Here is a 19652-nt window from a genome sequence, read left to right as displayed (position 1 = left end):
GACAAGACCTCCATTCTGTCACAAGAAACATGTAATATACACGAATGTCATGACATGGTGAGAGACCCCTCCTGCCATTACACACATGTAGCATACAGGAATGTCATGACATGGCGACAAGACCTCCATTCTGTCACAAGAATCATTACCATACAGGAATGTCATGACATGTCTCTAAGTTCAGTAACCTCAGCACCCGGACACACCATGCATGCATACATACATGTGCACACAGCTGGAGGAAGGTAAAGCCCTACACAGTGTACACTGACCTGAGCCTGGATGTAGGGGGATACACAGTCATGTGACAGGCGGTACCTCTCCAGGATGCGGGTGGCCTTCACTAGGTGTTCCTCCCCGGCTGACATCTCCTCGGTCTCTGTGTGATTCACCCCCAGACGGAATTCAATGACCGCCCGGCGTGCAGCCAGGAGCCTCTGTGTATCCTCATCCCGGGCCACATCATCCCCATCCTGCCGCTCCCCGCTCTCCTCCTCCGCCCCCAGCACGGCTCGCACCTCCCGCAGCAGCTCCCGGGCCCGGTATTTGGAGCGGTAGGGCTCATTCTCAGGGTCGTTCTTGGACTCTACCTCGGAAGCAGTAATTGCCTGCTGGTACTTATCGCACACTCGTTGCCAGCTATCCGCCATGTTGCTGCACAGCAGTGATATCCGCGTCATTCCACAGGGAGGAGCTGTAATGAGAAACCCGGGAGCGAGCCTAAGTGCGCGCCCCACCAGAGCTTACCCCTCTAATGCGCATGCGCCAAACTATACGCGGCTAACCCGAGTTGACCCCGCCCCAGCCTCCCGCCTACTGCTGGTGAACCGCCTCCACGGAGGATTAGAGAGTACGGGAAGAGTGCAAGTAGAAGCTGTACAATGAGGAGATTTCTCATCTTCACCTCCTCCATACTGACGGTGCTAAACATTCTGGGGCCTCACCCTCACCTCACAAATACCCGGGTATAGCAGTGTTTATAAATGTGGCCCCGATACCATCCACTGATGAGGACCACACACGGATAGATTGTCAGTCAGTTGATGAGAGTTTATTGCAAAATGATTGATTTTATTAATTACAAACATTTAACTCTCCATAACAACAGAAAATGCAGTTTGGTCAAATAAAAATATTCCTTTTATTTGATTGCTGTTTACTGCATAATTCTTTCGTTTGCTACCCTTCTACCTGTTCTTTACTTCAGTTGTTGTATGTTATTTATTGTAATATGAAGATGTTTTTGGTAGATCAGACTCTGCTTTTCTGATCAATTCCAGTTATCACTTCTTATTAGGTATCAGGATCCAATCTGAAAACAACCTTTGTGGAGATTTTCCCTCCTTTGGTTAGACCCCCTGCATGTATATTGAGCATTACATGTAGAGGTCTCATCTAGACCATCCTGATGCACAGTCCAAGAAATCTTGGCTGGAGGCTTTGATGCTTTTGAATAATAATGTTTCCTTGTGAGTACAAAATAATTCCCTTTTTCCTAAACACAACTTTTATCACTGGGGTAACAAAATTGGTACTCTTCTTCTCTGAATGGTGAGACCTCATAGACCCAAATGTCACATATTACAAGTTCCAGACCGGCTTTAACTTGGCCCTGGATCTCGCACTATTATTTTGACTGCATTTCCAGATGCAGATCTTTTATTTCAAATTGCTAATCCAAAGCATTATTTAATTTTTATTTTACCTTTAAAGTTCAATTTGCTGTGATCTCCAGTTACAAAATTGATTTGGAGAAATCTAAGGCCTTGTACCTTGGAAAAAACATTACATATTACTGTAAAAAAGGGTTATTGCACGCGGGAGTTTACATTTCTGAACATCTATTTAATCCTTATATATCTTAATGTACCATTCAGAAGATCATTTATAAGTATCTGAAATCCACTTTAATATTCCAGTTGGTACATGTGGCATGAACATTGTGAACGTCATCTTTTAAACAGTAATCTTTCACTTATGGGGTAACCAGCATAATCCTCGTCTTTCTAATCTTTTAGGGGGCAGGTCTGGTCAGGATTCAATTCATTTCTTTTTTGAAGGAGTCTTTTGAGTGATTTATTTAGGAAAATTATCAATGGATGTAATGGTTTACTGTGTAAAAACTGAAGCACAGAAGTGTGCCATTTATGGAAAATTTCAATACTCCACCTGGTAATGTAATCCCTCTGGTGAGTTTGACTTTTATCCACAAATGTTATTCCGAAACGATTGAAACAGCTACTGTATGTACTGCAGTTATTCATATGATGTAGTAGGACATTCCATATAAGGGGCTGAACTACGTATGATTATTTGTTTGATTGTTCGACTATATGTATGTTATATGGGAGTATAATGGGGGACTAGTTTTCCCATTTTATTAAAATAACTTCTTGTAAGCTTTGTGAGTTTCTGCTCACCAGTGTCACATGCCTATTTGTTTATGACCCAGACACTGTCCAGCCTAGCAAGGTCAGACACTGTCCAGCCTAGCAAGGTCACACATGCCTATTTGTTTATGACCCAGACACTGTCCAGCCTAGCAAGGTCAGAGGGGTTGGGTGTTACACTTAGTCTGGCCCATGATCTTAAGGACCATTCCCCTGGCAAGAGCAAAGACTTCCAGCGGCATAGATCCAAGAATCATTTGGGCACGCAAGCCATTCCACCTCGACAAGGTGGCAACACCATCAGGAATGGTTTTTTCCTCCTTCTGTACATGTAGAATATAGTAAATGGGGGGAAGGGGAGTGAGGAGGAGGGAAGGGAGTTTTTGGTTTTTGACCTACATGCTGTAAACGTAGGTCAATAGATGAGCTGATTGCATAGCGCTATGTATAAGCTTTTATGATGGAAAGATCTTCTTGCATCATTTTCATGACGTTTGTGCTTTCAGGTCCACAACTTTCCATTTCCATCATGATGTTCCTGACATCGCTCTTTGGTATGACTGAGCGAATGGCACTATCCTAGAGCATTTCATTCAAGTTGGTGGTGCAGCTCCGTGGAATGACTGTTATGATGGAGGGATCCTCTTGCATCATGTTGCTCATGGATGAGCTTTCTGGTCCGATAGAAATGATGGAGCTGTCCATTTCCATCATGATGTTCCTGACACCGCTCTTTGGTATGGCTGAGCGAATGGCACTGTCCTGGAGCGTTTCATCCAAGTTGGTGGTGCAGCTTTGTGGAATGACTGTTATGATGGAAGGATCCTCTTGCATCATGTTGCTTATGGATGAGCTTTCTGGTCTGATAGAAATGATGTCCATCCATTTCCATCATGAAGCGTCTGCAATTGCTCTTTGGTATCACTGAGATAATGGCTCTGTCCTGTAGCATTATCTCTGATTGGGTAATCCCAGCCTCAGCCGAGGCGTGGGCACCTCTTTTGGAAATGGTGGTACTGGTCCCAGTACCACCCATGGAACCAGCATCTGTATTCTAGCATGTATCCTAGCAACACACAGCTCCCTGTAAACAATAACTGTCATTTTTCAAAATTCTTCAGATTAATAAATGTCGTTCACATGAGTGTAAATAAAGTTTTTCGCTGTTTTAAAGCTTTGTGAACCAGTCCTAGAAAAAGAATATAATGAGCACGTATAAATAAGTGGAATGCGCAGAACCATTTGACCAGGAGCACTGTAAACTGTCACTTGCTCGGTGGATCATCCTTTACACTGATTGTTCTATACTCAGTAAGGGCTTTGATCACACTGGTTTGTTTGTTTTTTTTAATCTGTGACATTAGTTTGTAATGCTCCTCAAATCATTCAGAATTCACTTCCCTGGTTTGATCTCTGCAGGCACAAGGGGAGATAGAGGACTTAGATTGTCATTTGTTATATGAAGAGAAAAAGATAAACTTGCAATTGCAGTGTAAACAAACCAATAAGACTACCAGCGACAGATGAAATGACAGTAAGAACAAAAGTCTTTATTTCTCACATGTGCAGTTATTTTTCTGAACAGGATATGTCCTAACCATGAACTATGGCAGCTGACATAAACACTGACATAAGGATTCTGGAAGCTCGTTTTTTACTGAATGCTATCCCATATTGTGCTTTCATTTTAAATAAAGTATGATTTGCATTCTCGTAGACGGTATTTGGTTGATTCAAATGAAAGTTCGTTAAAATATGACCTTAAGAGACACAACACTGGATTTCAGGACATTCCTTATAGAACACTATAAAATTGTACTCTGATTTGGATGACTCTTAACCTGAGCTTACTGCACACCATAACGGGAACTAAACTGCAGAAAAACTCACATACTTTTCATATCTGAAGATCTTGACTGACATGGAAAAGGTATTGCTGTTTGCTGAACATCCCAGTGTCATGAAATTCTGAGTAAAGCCATTTACAAAGCTGCAGAAATCACTGGCAGGAGGGGCTTTGTATACAAACAAGCAGATGTACTCTGGTGTAATAGATCAGTGGTCGCCAACCTGTTTGGTCCCACGGACAAATTCGTTTTTTCGGCTCCAGACCGTGCATGCGCGGGGAACCTAGTGTTACTCAAAGAGGAGGAAACTTCCCCCATAGTGACGTCATAATGCCAGAACCTGCGCAGGTCTGAGCCTACGATGGGAGAGTGAGCGAGTTGTGTCCAGAGACATAACCCACTGCGCTGAGCCTGGGATCCGTATGAAGGACATGGTCTGGGGCTGTAGTCACTGCGTCCTCCCGGGGGTGCACTGTTTAGAGCCGCGGACCACTGGTTGGTGACTGCTGTAATAGATGACTGGAAATATGTACCCATAGGCCAGGTACAGATCTGCCTCAGGATCATGCAGTCCCATATAGCTCGGTGACTTGCACCACAGCGCTGGTTCCTAAACAAGTGTTATCTGCAGATCTGACAGCAGGGGGCAGTCAGGGGTACTTTATTGCTCACCGCCCCCCCAATAATTCGCCATGAGGCTGTGGCAGGGAGACTCTACATGTAGAATTTACCTCAAGGCAGTGATGGACCTTAACCTGCACCACTGTGCACCATTATTTTTAAAGAGGATTTATATATCACCAACATATTACACAGCGCTGTACAAATGGAGATGCATGTGATGTTTCCTGTGTATAATATTAAAAATAAATATGGGTTATGCACTAGTAGTGGGAACAAGGCTCTTCTGGCTCCTGATGTCTGTAGTGGCATGGATGTGGCTGGCAGCATACAGTCAATACAGCCATGTTGTAGAGAAGGATGAAAAGTCAGCTTTCTTCTCCTCCGCCCAGTCATGTATGTTGTTTGGTGGGAAAATAAGTTGATTTAAAGAGAGGGCGTGGCCTGTTTAGGGAAATATGTTGGAGAATGTGTTTTGTGGGCGTGACATGTATTGTTAAAGGGGCGGGCCCTGGTTCTGATACGCTAGTTTGCGTCATGTACCGCCCTCTTACATTTAGGGGCGGGGTTTGTTATACGGGCGATATTTGTCAGTTGACTAGCGTATTACTAGCGCGCTGACGTACTAGGACGGTGAAGCCTTGCCATAGGTGGGCGTTGTTAGTTCCGATACATCACGCGGTTCCCAGGTCAGCTGACCGGTCATACGGTTTTGGTGGCATCAGGTGGGGCCCGCCCCTGGTGTCACGTGACGGCGGCGGGTGGAGCTGCTCGGTTGGTGCAAAGTGGTCCGTCCGGTGTGTGAACATGGTGAGTGCACAGAGATAAGGAGAGGGGAAGGCCAGGTACATGGCGGCGCTGCCTCTGTGGGCGGGGGATTTGTCAGGGCCTAGTAGTTCAGGACACCCGGCCTGGGCTGTCACTGCTCCGGTTATGTCATTCAGTGCGAACTCCACCGAACTTGTGCAGGAAGCTGCGAGAGGTGCAATGCACTTACAGCTCCTTATAGCAGCCTGGGGCCCTGCAGGCTCTTAAAGTTCTGGGAGGTTTTATGGCCTGTACATGCTCACTTCCCAATGTGAGCCCTGTGATTGGTGAATGTAACATGGGGAAGGTGCAAGATCTATGGGAGGGAGAAGATGAAGGCTCATACACAGCTTGTCATATGATATATCCTGGAAATGTATAGTCATTCATCTACATAGAACACTTTCTTCATACAATTCATCAAAACATCAATCCACTGGGAGGATTCTTCATTTACCACTGCAAGCTGCTCATCATCAAAGGAGAGATCAGCCTCAGCATTACAATTCATCACTTAGAAAACCCAGATCCTAATAAACAAATGGAATCTGTCTTTAAAAATAAAGCCCCGATCAACATGTTTCCACATCACTTATACATGTAACGGCTGGAGGCGCCTGTTACATTTCTAACGATTGGTCACCAATATTAAGGTCTGTGCTTACTGATTGCCTCTTATAAAGCAGAAATATCATTAGAAAAACAATTAGCTTTACAGGAAAGTCATAGGTCCTCTTTAAAAGATCCGATCCATGTAAAAGAAGGAAAGTATGCAGAAAACTTACCTGCTTGATCACAATCGTATGTAAGTACATTGAACATACACAGCTCAGTGCAGGATGCTTGGATATGCTGGGTTTACTCTGAAGCATCTCTGAAGATTTTTTTCCTTCTGCAATAAAATAAACTTCTCTATGGTCTCACATGAAGAGCTCACTCTACGAGCCTAGCATAGATGCCGAAATGAGTTCCCGTGCACATTTACAGGAGTTACCTTGTTCTGGTCTAAGATCTCAAAACCAGAAGAGGATGGGGTACAGAAGCTGGTGACGGAGCGATAAATAATTGCAAATAGGCCAGTTTGTTTTGTTGCACAAGAGACACAGCCTGTCCCCTCTGCAATATGTCTGCTCACATGTAGGTTAAGCTCTTGCTGTCTGATATTTTGTTTTTAAAATAACTTTCAGGGAATAAAAATACTGCACTAAAAAAATGATCACCCACCGAAGCCCCAAAATATGTCCGGCTTTGGTGTCATCTGGCAATACCTAATGTGAGGTGTCACCTGGCAGTCTGCCGTGCCCTATGGCACTTCCTATTGCCTCATATGCTCCCAGTAGCTCTTCAGTTTTTTATCTCAGCCTTGATAACACTTGTGTAAACAAAATTCTCATACATTGGTAAAAGAATTCTGCTGCAGTATTTCTGAATACATGACAACTTATACTAGCTGCCAGTTTACCTCTGACTGGTGATGAAAGTTTACTGAAGCCTAATGCACATCAATTAGGACAACACCCATTTATTACAACGTGTACTCGTGTTGTTTCCAGACCTGACCTAAGGGAAGAAAGCGGAAGCTTGTGTTACTGTTTGTTTTTCATGATCCTATAGAATACTCTGCCCTTGGTGTTAAAAACAAAATATACCCCGCATTCCGTGTTTATTAGCAAGGCTTTATACAGCACAGAATTTATTTGTGTCCCCATGCCTCTGAGATAATCATTCACATGTGGATGAATCGCCCTCGGCATGTTATTGGTTGAGACATATGTTCCAGGTTTCTTTTTCATTGACCCATATTAATTAGCAGTATTTGCTGATAATCACTACAAGTCAATGTTTTAGTAGGGAACACATAGATGAGACACATGAGGAATTAAATGTGTGCCGCTGCTGGCTTGAATATTTTCTTTTATAGGGGGGTTGTTGGTATTTGGCTACTGGGTAACTTTTTTAGGGAATTCCGCATTGGTCGCCCCATGTTTTTGTGTTGGTAAAGGTGCTTTACATAAGTGCAGTGCTTCAAAAAGTTCACCACTTTTTAGCCAAAATTAAATTCTTAATTATTGTTAGAACCTAACATTGTATTAGGTATTTGTTATGGCTTAGGTTATGGTGCTTTGAAAACAATTTGTTCAGAAGAATTTCTAACCACAAAGACAGACCCCTCAGCTGACAGACCACTACCTTCCTCTTCCTGCACTGACATTCAAGCAGAGCTAAACCCACATTGCTCTCCTGTCCCCATTTTCTCGCAGAGTGCCACCATCTTCTTTGTTCTCTTCCTGTAGATGATCTTAAGCTATCTTGATTGGCCAAGCCAGAATAAGGTAACTCCTGCGCAAGTCTATGTGAGGTCATTCATCCTTGGCATGCCCAGCTCACCTTTTTTTTCCTGATATCCAGAACGATCAGGCAGGTAGATTAGTGCAGAAGGGACATCACCTGTTACTTTCTGCAAAATTGACCTGATTATGTAATCCTAAATACTTTGTCACCTCTGCCTCCTGATTTCCTGTGCCTGTGTCTTCTGATAGTTGACTAGTTGTCAGGGAAGGAGATGCACAGAAAAGAAAGACAAGGTAAAGGCAGCAGCCATTGTAAGTGTGTGCTCACGGTAAGGACCAGGTGGCCTGCAGCACCCAGTGTGGCAACCACTTCATTAATGTGTAATGCAAGTATAAATGGCAATTTGGCACATTTGGAGCCCATGATTCCCCCACAGCTATGTTTGTGTTAGGAAGAAATAATAGATCCCTGGACCAGTTTGTATTTCAGTTGGTTTTTTTTCAGGGGAGATTTACCTTTCAGGGGAGATTTACCTTCTTTGTGTTGATGGCCATTGTCACCAAGACAGAAAGAGAGAAAAATATCCAAAATTTTAAACCTAAAGAGGCAACTCTTTCGTAAACTGGAATTTTCCTAACTTGAGAGATTTCTTACTTTTATTTGTGTGTACAACATAGGAAGTGAAGGTAAATCTTTCCAATGTCACACAGATGGCAACAGATAGTATAGCTGTTATAGGGGGACAGAGAAAAAAAATCTGCTGTGCTTATTCTGCTGATATGTAAGATTTCTACTCTTCTATAAGTTTATGTCACAAATATACATTTATTACTGTTTTTTCCTGAAGCTTATCCATTTAACGTGCATCATTTATTTTTCTACAGAGCTTTTTAAGTGGTTTATTTGGTCCCATTTGTGAGATTGAAGTCGTACTGAATGATGCAGAATCAAGGAAGCTGTCTGAGATTAAAACGGAGGAAGGAAAGATAGAAAAGCATTACTTGTTCTACGATGGTGAATCTGTAGCGGGAAAGGTATGATTTCTTAGTTATTGGTGTTAAGTTACCCACCCTACAGACAGTTGTTTATTTTCCAAAAAACTGATCAGGTGATCTGGAGTACTTTATCTGTTGTCCATTATGAATTAAGATGGCACCTTCCAGGCGACAAGTGTAGTTGGCATTTCCTAAATTAACCCCCCTAGCAGTATTCCCGAGTGTGACTCGCGGTGGATTTCCCTTGCAAAAAGGGGGAATGCCGAGTCACACTTGAGGTCATTCGTCCAGGTGCTCGGGTGGCGTCCTCTTTCTCCGATCTTCTCCCAGCGACTGCAGAGCCGTTCTCCGGGGTTTCCCGGTGACGTTAGTGCATGTGTTGGTTCATGCGGGAGGCACGGCAGGAAATTCAAATAAAATTGTAATGGATTCAATACAAAATACCTGTATTGAGTCCAACAAAATGAAATCTTTATATTCTATATGTATAATTATATATATATATATAATATATGCTACTGTACAGTTATATAATAGGTTTCACTATTTTTATGCACCCTTTTTTTAACAGATTTTTGTCTTAAATTTATTAAATATTGGACATATTTCGGTGAGATATGCTTAAGAATTATAAGTCTTCAATGTAAAATAAATTTCCTTGCAAAAAATTGTAACGCTTTTCCATAGAAATACTGACATAATTAGAACGCTAGGGGGGGGGGGTAAATCTGTCCTATAACAAAATACCACTGTTAGAAGGCTGAGTTAAAAGTTACCTTTCTGACCCTGAAACAAGTAACCTTTTTAGATTTTTTTTTTTACTCTGAATACTAGGATATAACCCTAAGGTCAAAAAAGGTGGAGGCTTTCCACACAGGTAATGGCTTCCCAAAATATCCCTTTAAAGTTTAAGTTTTCCTATCTAGTCTCTTTAGTACATCACCACCAGCAGTTCAGCACATAATCGCCCTCTGCAATGACTATGGCCTCTCATAATAAACCACAAAGTGCTTATGTATCTCACACATTTTACAGACTACTTTGTTTACATGTGTCATGACTTTGAAGCAGAACTGAAAAGACATTTGTAAGCAGAAAAAGTTTAAATTGCACTATGCTGACATATGATGCTTCTGCACTAAAAGCTTCTCGCCTTCCTTTTTGCAAACTTGTATATGCAGCTTGGCATTCATTTATAGCATGCCTTGGTGCTGGGATGAATTATTAATGTGTGCACTGATTGGAGCTATATTACCACAGATTGGACAGTGACGCTAAAGGAACATCAAGCAAAGATGTTCAAATGCTAGATGTTACATTGCTAGAGAGAAAATATTATAGCAAACTTATGTTCGTCTTTAAACCCCCTAGCGGTCTGATACTGGCCGTATTTCCATGCAAAAAGAGGTACAGTTTTTTGCTTGAAAATTTATTTTACATTGTAGACCTCTAATTCTTAGGCATAACTCACCGACACGTGTAATAGTTTATACATTTTATAATAAACATTGATAAAAACACAAATATCTGTTAAAAAATAATAAAAAAAATAATGTATAATATAACTGTACAGTAGCATACATATTATATATTTATATATGTATATTATATGAATATTTCTTTGTATTGGCTCAATACAGCTATTTTGTATTGAATTCCATACAAAATTATTTGAATTTCCTGCCGCTAAGTCCCAGACGCACTGATGCATGTACCAACGTCACGGGGAAACCCTGTAGATCGAATCTGCACTTCGCGGCTGGAGATCGGAGCAGCAAGACGTGTCCCCAGGACCTGCGGGGACCAGCAGGATGCCAGGGGACAGCGACGGAACAAGGTAAGTGGGTTTTATCCTGCTTTTAAGTACCCCGAGTCTGACTCGGGATTACTGCTAGGGGGGTTAATATAATTCAGATTTATGTAGCAGAATTTTGTGCATGGTTCGGCATACTGATATATGCAAATTAAAGTCCTGTGTATGATGTACTTCATTAACCTGTTAGAGCTATTTTCTAGGCAGAGATAAAAACAGGAAATCCAGTTAGGTCTTTATTAAATGTGTTTACAATGCAGCTAATATAAGTATCCAAATTTTTCTAAATAATCCCTGTGGACTCAGAGCAGCATTTGGGGGTTAATCAGGTTTCGTACATGTGCTGACAGGAGAACAGAACTGAGAAATATCTCTGAGAAAACATCTAATCAAACTGCTGCCCCATTGTCCAGAGGGCCGCCAGGTGACCGGGATGTGCTGCTTCAATGGAGTAAAGAAATGTCAGGTCTCTTGGATTGCTGTGCTTTCTGTTTGGGCCATGTAAATAAAAGTGCTGATAGGATATAAATCAGTTTGCAAAAATTCAACTATATGATTCAGACCTGTAGTGATTGATTTTAGCCTGGAGTTTAGCAACACTGATAATGACAAATCGCTCAAACATTCAGCTTTGTGTAAAGTGTATAATTATCTGTATGTAGTTTCTCAGAACATATATAGGCTCTGCCATCTGATTTGCTATGCTGTGGCTTGCTTTACTGCTGCTTCTCAGACAGCCAAAGGAAAATGTACTCCCTGTGTGAATAACAATTTCTTTCCTTGTATTTGCTAGCAGTTAGGCAGTGTGTTTGTATTAGCTTTTTAATACTGCTGTAGTCAATGAAAACATATATGGGATGTACAATTGTATTTGTAAATGGGATCCACACACAACCTGTGCTGTGGTTTTGCATTTAGTTTGTAACGTGCTTCCCTGGAGGGTGCAATAACAAGCGTTTCTTCTCTATCCCATGTGGCGATTTGTTACAATTTTTGCTTAAATTTGTTGGCTAAGTTAGTACAAGTTGTCAGTTGATACAATGACAGCAGATATCTTGCCTACCATCATCATTGATAAGACATCTGTTCTGCCCATTTGTTGGTGGCCTGTTGATACCCTTAAATTAAAACAATACATTTCCTATATAGTGTATTTGAATTAAGACAGGTTTCTCATGGATGTTCACTTTACAGCTGCCTATAAATATATTTACAATTGAATTGGTTCCAGAACACACATTCATGATTAGTACATTGTAATGCAATTCTTTTTTTTTTTTTTTTTTTTTTTTTTTGCACACCAAGACGCTAGGACATATTCAGCGCACTGCACTATTACCATGTACCATTGTTCAGATTACTTTTTGAAATATAATTGGTGGGAGTTGTATTGTGTTGCACTGGTGGGTTCGTGGAGTTTTTATTTGTCATTGTGGGTACAAGTAATCGCATGTAACTTTGGAATTCTGTTTAGGTTAACATAGTCTTCAAACAGCCTGGTAAAAGACTAGAACATCAAGGAATCCGAATTGAATTTGTTGGACAAATTGGTAAGATTTCTCAAATTTTACAACCAAGTATTTCATTCTGAATTATGAAACAATCACAGAATTGTAATCATTCTTATGGGACATCAGAAGGTAGAAACGAGTGTAGGACAACTTAGGTTTACAAACAGACATCTAACACTCTCCAAAAAATATTGAGGGCAATGTATACTACCTTTTATTTTCCTGAGTCCTGATTTAGCAAATTAGGGACATTTAGTTGTTTTTCGGCTGAATCCACCTGACTGCATGGTGCCCAGGTCCTGTGGCTGTAAAACAAGGCCAAATCAACACCATTGTGCTTAAAACAAACTTTGCCATTTTAGTCTCATCCACCCAAAGGACGCTGTTCAGATTCAACTTTGCAAACCTAAGCCAAGCGGAGAAGAGGTTTTCTCCTGGCAACCTTTCCAAACAGGCCATATTTCAAGTTCAGCCATTGTGGTAATTCTGCAGTCATGAACATCAACATTTAGCATGCTAACTGAGGTCTTAATAGTTTTGGGGTTCTGTTGTAATTTATCTGGGCATGGCACAGCCATACCATCACAGAAAGCTGCATTAAGTGGGCTTTACTGACAAGATCAACGGGTATTGATGATAAAGTGTTGCTAAACATTTTGTTTTAGTATTGGGTGGTTTTTAACTTAAGAATTTTTTTTTCTTTTTATGTAAAGGTCCTAAACAGCTGGTACTATTTCACAATCTGTTTTTTCTATTCTAGAACTTTTCAATGATAAAAGCAATACGCATGAATTTGTTAACCTTGTGAAAGAATTAGCTTTACCTGGCGAGCTGACTCAAAGCAGAAGTTATGATTTTGAATTCATGCAAGTTGAGAAACCTTATGAGTCGTATATGGGTTCAAATGTTCGGTTGAGGTATGAATAATATTTTCGGATTGTGTGTAATTCATGGCACGACAAGCCAGCCTTGCTTGCCCTTTTGCACACATTAATGTATTGCTTTGTACTAGTATTCATATTGGCATTTATTTGTTTTGAAGGTACTTTCTTAAAGTGACAATAGTGAGGCGCCTTTCAGACTTGGTGAAGGAGTATGATCTGATTGTTCACCAACTCGCTACATATCCAGATGTCAACAACTCCATCAAAATGGAAGTCGGAATTGAAGATTGTTTGCACATAGAATTTGAATACAACAAATCTAAGTAAGTATTTAGTTGCCTGAGGCTAAATGTTCCTACTGCATGCCAAGGGCTACCAATGTGTGCAGCTGCTTATATGAAAATGCTGGTATGTAGGATTAAACTCCATTCATATTAGTAGTTCTGTCAGCAAATGAAGTGGACGAGGTAGGTTTTCTAGTATATATCCACTCACTGTCCTTTGGACTCAGACCTTTCTTCTTTGTGTTGTACTACATAGCTTACACATAAGACTGTGGTATTTTGGATTAAGAGTAAGGAATGCAAAAGGGATGCAATGCATTATTCTCAATTAAAAAAATGAACTGATCACATATTGTTTGCAATTATTTTGTTCACCCTTTGAATAGGCACTCTGGTTGTTTTATATATGACTTTTTTGTTTTGTCTATTGTTTGGGTAAATTCTGTTAGGTTGCTGATCTGTATATATTGGTGTTCTCCATCTTGTTCCTCAGGTACCACTTAAAAGATGTTATTGTGGGAAAGATCTACTTCCTACTGGTCAGAATAAAAATTCAACACATGGAATTGCAGTTAATAAAAAAGGAAATTACTGGAATAGGTAAGAAGCTCATTTGGTTTTTGCAATAAAGCAAGTCTTGCACTTCAAGAATGATCTGTTTTAGTGAGGTCCCTTTAAAAGCCTTGCATTTCATGTAACCTGTAAGAATGTCTCCCCAATTGGAAAGGTTGAGTAATATACTTTTCAGTACAGGCGATGACGTTCTCATACATTCATGTAAGATTCCGGGAAAAGTTGAGTAGTCCAAATTTTGGCAACATGATACTTATTCATGGTTTAGAGTCAACTTCTTGCAGTATTAGGGGAATCAGCATTTTCTTGAATCACCATAGAAAAATGGTGACATCACTCTCACCTTGATGCCACGTAGGAAAGGCAAATATTGAAGCGTATAAAAAACTTAAAAACAGAAATCTACAGGGTTTGTGTTTGGGGTGGGGGAGGGGGTTCTTGCTTTACATACAAATCTATAGGAATGCGAAAGCAGGTTAGCACTTGCACTGCACCTGTCATTGACTTCGGAATGATCATTGAAGCCCTTAATCTGGTTTAGTACTGTGGAACTTGAATAATATTTTTTTTTCTCAGGACCTAGTACTACAACTGAAACAGAAACTGTTGCCAAATATGAAATTATGGACGGGGCACCTGTAAAAGGTAATAATTGTGTGGGTAAATTTTTAATATAAAAAACATGAATATTGAAATGTTATGTGTTCCTAATGATTCTATAATCACAGAACATAGGGTCTGTTTTACTGTTGAAGTTGCAATATAGCCCCTGTTCCGTGATAATGACTCGGTGGATTACTCCAATGGTGTATGGAACCATATGAGTGCAGTGCATATGAACGTTTTATGTTTACAATCCAATGCCCGATAAAATTCTTCTTTGTTTTGATAAATTGGTCAGAGTTGAAAAATTTGTCAGCTTTAATGAATGTGTTTTTTTTTTTTTATTGGGAAGATCCACTTTATTTTATGTGCTGGTCACAAAATTGAACATTTTACGGTTGTTAAGCCAACAGAAGTATTGGGATACATTTACAATGAGTTTACCATTGCTGGTGACAATTTTAAAAAGTGGGATATACCCTCCCTTTGGGGCATCTTTCACATCCTGTCATGGCTCTGAGATCTAACATAATGTTGTGTAACCTAGCAGAGAATGGGATAAATATGGCTTGACTTATTTTTAAAATTTAGGCTGTTTGTATTTATACCCTAATTATTATTATTATTACACAGTATTTTTATAGCGCCATCATATTACGCAGCGCTGTACATAGTCCATAGTCGTGTCACTAACTGTCCCTCAAAGGAGCTCACAATCTAATGTCCCTACTATAGTCATATGTCATTAATGTAGTCTAAGGTGAATTTTAGGGGGAAGCCAAATAACCTAACTGCATGTTTTTGGAATGTGGGCGGAAACCCACAGGGAAATCCTGAAAACTCCATGCAGATAGTGTCCTGGCTGGGATTTGAGCTTAGCGCTGCAAAGGCCAGAGTGCTAGGCACTAAGCCACGGTGCAGGCCATATCTGTTTTTATTCATGATACTGTAATTTGTGTCTTTGTAATAGCCATACCATTTTAAATATTGTTTAGGGGACTCTATTCCCATACGGCTGTTTCTGGCTGGTTATGACCCAACTCCTACAATGAGAGATGTGAACAAGAAGTTTTCTGTGCGCTATTTCTTAAACTTGGTCCTTGTTGACGAGGAGGACAGAAGATATTTCAAACAACAGGTAAGATTGATGTTTAAAGTATTTATATAAGTTTCTCCAAAAAGATATATGTAATATTTTGTTTACTTGGCTTCATAAAAGTCACAGCAGTTTCAGGCACAGGGACTAGGGGTTTACATTTCTGTAGAAGACAAGAAATGTAAGTGATGCAATGATAAATTTTGCATGTTGGCACCCACCCAAAACTTAAACATAATTTTCTGGGGGTATTTTACCTTTCAGAATGTTATACTAGCTACATGACTTTGTATAATACTATGCGTATATTAAAGAATGGAACACAAAATCATGTCAAAATAATAAATTAAATAAATGTAAAAAATCAATATTATTTTTTTTCATGTTTTTCTTTTTTTTCCTCTTAGTTTTTTCAGCATTGAGTAAAAATGTGCAATTGTAGAAAAAACAAAAACATAGTTTTTGTAAATAATGTTGCAATGCTTTGTACTTTGACCATAATTATCTTTTTTAACAGGACAAAAAAAAATTACACAAAAATAGGATTTTTTTTTCAAGAGAATATAACCAATAGCAATCCTTGGACATGTATTACTTTTTATCTTGTGCAATGACTACGTTATTACCCATAGCAGGACTAATGCTGCAGCCTGAATGCACCAAAGGGACAGTTGCACAATAATGAGATTTATAATTATATTTTTAATTTGTTCTCATTTAAATAGGAGATCATTTTGTGGAGGAAAGCACCCGAAAAGATCAGGAAAAGAACCAATTTCCACCAACGCTATGAGCCAAGCGATTCGCAAGCCACAGCTGAGCAGCCAGAGATTTAGGAGTTTGTATAGCTCACAAAAGATGAAGGACAGAACCAGATAGAACAAGGCCAAATCTCTCAATGTTTACCTTCATCTGACACTGCTGTTCATTATACTACACTAAACATTCTGCGGGTCTGTATGTAATTCCACTTGTACATATATAAATACCAAGTGCTTTTGCTGAAACACTGGACCTTTCTCAAACTAGCATTTTATATAACTTTTAATTTTGGGATTCTGCATTGAACATGCATCAGGCTAATACAGATGTCTCACATTATTTTCATGCATGTTAGGCTGATGTAAATGAAAACAAAGGCCTTATTTGTTTCTCATATGCACTTAATTGCATCATTCATGTTTTGGGAATTCCGCCTCTTATTTTTTTTTTCTGAACAGACAGGTCTCACATCACTGTGAATCATCCCAAAATTTGTAGGATTCACTTTGGAAAAGAAGGCTTTATTAAAAATTTTGAAGACATCACTGTGTGTGTTCATTTTATTTAATGCTTGTCTACGTCACACCAGAAATTTTTTTGGTTTTCATGTTTATTGTACTCATTTACATTTTGGTTTGTATTTTTAGAGCTGGTAATGGGGATAAAATGGGTTTTTCATATAAAATACACTTGTGTCTGAGATGATAACCCCGTTTACTGTATGCATACAGGCACGGGGTAAACCTAAAGTGTTCAATGTCCAGCACTATCTGCATGTAGCATGTACATCAGACACCTGCCTTCCTCTGAAAATGACAAGGTGCTGTGGACCTATTTGCATATAGACAGCCAGTGTGTATAGTAGTGTAAGCTTAGTAGAAGAAAATAAGAGGGGCCAGACTCCAAATTCATTCATCATCAAAATAGTTACCCAGCCACTTATTCTGGGTGTTAGCTCACTTGCAGGCATTTAGTCACCATGTATGTACTGACTGCACTGAATCAAAGAATTGGATTTGTTCTGTTAATGAGTTTGAGTACTGGACAAACCTAGACAAGAGCATAAAGAATTTCAGCTAATTAGTAAAGGGACTGTGAATGTTAACCATTTTCTATAACCTTTCTATAGACTAGACCCATCTACAAGATGTACCTTAGCAGGAACTAATTGTGGTGTGGGCCCTTGTTGCTTTCTTTTTCTACATGGTTTCTTGTTTACACCCTGCGTTAGTTGAACGTGTTTGCAGGAACAATTAGACAAGTTGAAATGTTCTTACATATTGGAAAAGTACAGGGAGAAACTCTGGAGAGTGATGCTTTCCAAAGAGAAGGCTGGTAATGGTAAGATGACACAAGAAGCTGCAAAGCTTCATTGGTGAAAGGTGATACCCCCGCCCACCTAAAATATATATATATATATATATATATATATATATATATATATATCTATATATCTCACTTGGCAGTATAAAAAAGTAATTATGAATAAGAAGTATGTCATGTCTTCTCAGTAAACAGTTTTTAAGTGTACATCTATAAACGGTATTTTTTCTGTTTTAGTTAAGGCATCCTGTGTTTTTATATGTAGATATATTTACTGTCCATAGGCAGGCCATATTTGTTTTTACCAAATCGCTAGTGCCAAACTAGAAATGTATCCTCCTGGTATCAGTTATGTCCTAATATTAAACAAATGAATACAATAAATTGTTATTACTGTGAATTAAGATCCTTAAGATGAAAAACCCATATTGCCCTTTAAAACATTGTCTATATCTGGTCTGGTTTTTATGGGTTACTGCACTTTTAATAAAGCCATATGGGGTACTTGGTGTCTTGTACATCTGGTGTCATTCTGTGCTCCCCATCATAACTTTTTTTGTACCAGGTTATATCCAGGTGTTTAAAAAGAAGCAAGGGAACGCCAGGCCAACCCTAAATGCTCTGTAATAACCTGCACTGCAAACATTTGGAACTTGGCGTGCTTAGAATTTATTTTACTTGTTTTATCAATATTCTTTCTTCATGAATTGCAGCCATTCTGTTGTACATAAGTGTGGCTTTGTGGGGTAAGCATAGACAGAAACAGATGATTGGAGCATGAAGTGTCGCCCAGAAATCCTGAATCCAGATAGGACTAGAGATGCTTGCTTTTCCAACCACTACTGTATCAAGTCTTAAATGTAGGATTCCTAGGCTCAACTTTTAAAAACTAACACATTAGTACGTTATAAAAATTATAAAAATCCATTGGCTTTACATATTAAGCCTTATGCTTGTGGTAAAGCTTTAATTGAACTTTTGTTGCTCCTAGCATTCAGATTACCCCTTGACCGGATTATTATATGGGGACCATAAAAAGAGAACCCTATTGTCTGGGACTACAAGGACTGTTATTCCTTCAGACACACGGCCGAAAACGTTTAATTATCAGATTGTGATGGAAAGCGCTGACTGACCAACATTACTACATCTAATCATTTTTGCTTTTATGTTCTCTGGATAAATCTGATCCTTGTCTTTTTGGGGGAACGGGGGAACTTTTGTTATAAATGTTCTGGACTGTATCCTTTTTTTTTTGTTGAAAATATTTTTCCTATTCATAGTATATATACATTGCTTTACAATATTGTACAAGTATTTTATATTTCCATGTTTTGAGGCAAAATACTCCTTAAATAAAATCTTATAAACCAAACATGTCTTTTTTTTTTTAATGCTTCCTTTTTATCTAACAAATTATTCAGAAAGATATTGAACCAAGCAAACTATTAAATCAGAATTTCAACTTTGGAGGTCCTCTTCACACATTGAAACAGAATAATACTTTTTCCAAGGGTCTTTTTGCTGATTCAGTGACCTCATGGGACCTTCCTAATGTAAGGGCAGAAGGTCTTTACTGCTATCACAGGAAGTGGGTTGAATGATTGTTACTCACCCTGCAGGAGGAGTGAACCGCGAGTCAGTGCTGGACTAAGGGTGAATTTTGAAGCAAAAGCAGCTTGTTTATTTTTATAAGTACTGGGCTTCTTTTGAACTATCTTAGAATTCTGTGTTCAACGTGCTAGAATTGTGTAAAAATTATACTTTGATACAAAGCTGTGCTTTGTAAAACAATGAGCCCGATTTATTAACCTCCCTAGCGTTCTAATTCTGTCCGTGCAAAAAGCGTTA

General features: G+C 39.4%; 2 protein-coding genes across 2 annotated transcripts in view; one reads left to right on the top strand and one right to left on the bottom strand.

Annotated features, from left to right (window-relative positions):
• The window catches only part of KIFBP (kinesin family binding protein), a 10020-nt gene extending 9314 nt beyond the window's left edge, over positions 1-706 (bottom strand). The window contains exon 1 of the mRNA XM_072424345.1: positions 273-706. Within this exon, the coding sequence (XP_072280446.1) occupies positions 273-680 (408 nt within the window). The 5' untranslated portion in view covers positions 681-706. The remainder of the gene's footprint in view (positions 1-272) is intronic.
• A 4777-nt stretch (positions 707-5483) lies between these two features.
• On the top strand, positions 5484-17020 carry VPS26A (VPS26 retromer complex component A). Its single transcript, XM_072425164.1, has 9 exons — positions 5484-5668; positions 8842-8991; positions 12240-12315; positions 13037-13193; positions 13319-13483; positions 13938-14044; positions 14594-14662; positions 15616-15758; positions 16442-17020. The coding sequence occupies exons 1-9, from the start codon at positions 5666-5668 to the stop codon at positions 16550-16552; spliced, it is 981 nt and encodes a 326-aa protein (XP_072281265.1). The 5' UTR covers positions 5484-5665; the 3' UTR covers positions 16553-17020.
• Positions 17021-19652: the final 2632 nt, after the last annotated feature.

Source organism: Pyxicephalus adspersus, chromosome 10 (genome assembly GCF_032062135.1).
Source record: "Pyxicephalus adspersus chromosome 10, UCB_Pads_2.0, whole genome shotgun sequence".
NCBI classification, from domain to species: Eukaryota; Metazoa; Chordata; class Amphibia; order Anura; family Pyxicephalidae; genus Pyxicephalus; species Pyxicephalus adspersus.
Note: the sequence above shows the minus strand (reverse complement) of the source record. Positions and strands in the feature narration are given on the sequence as shown.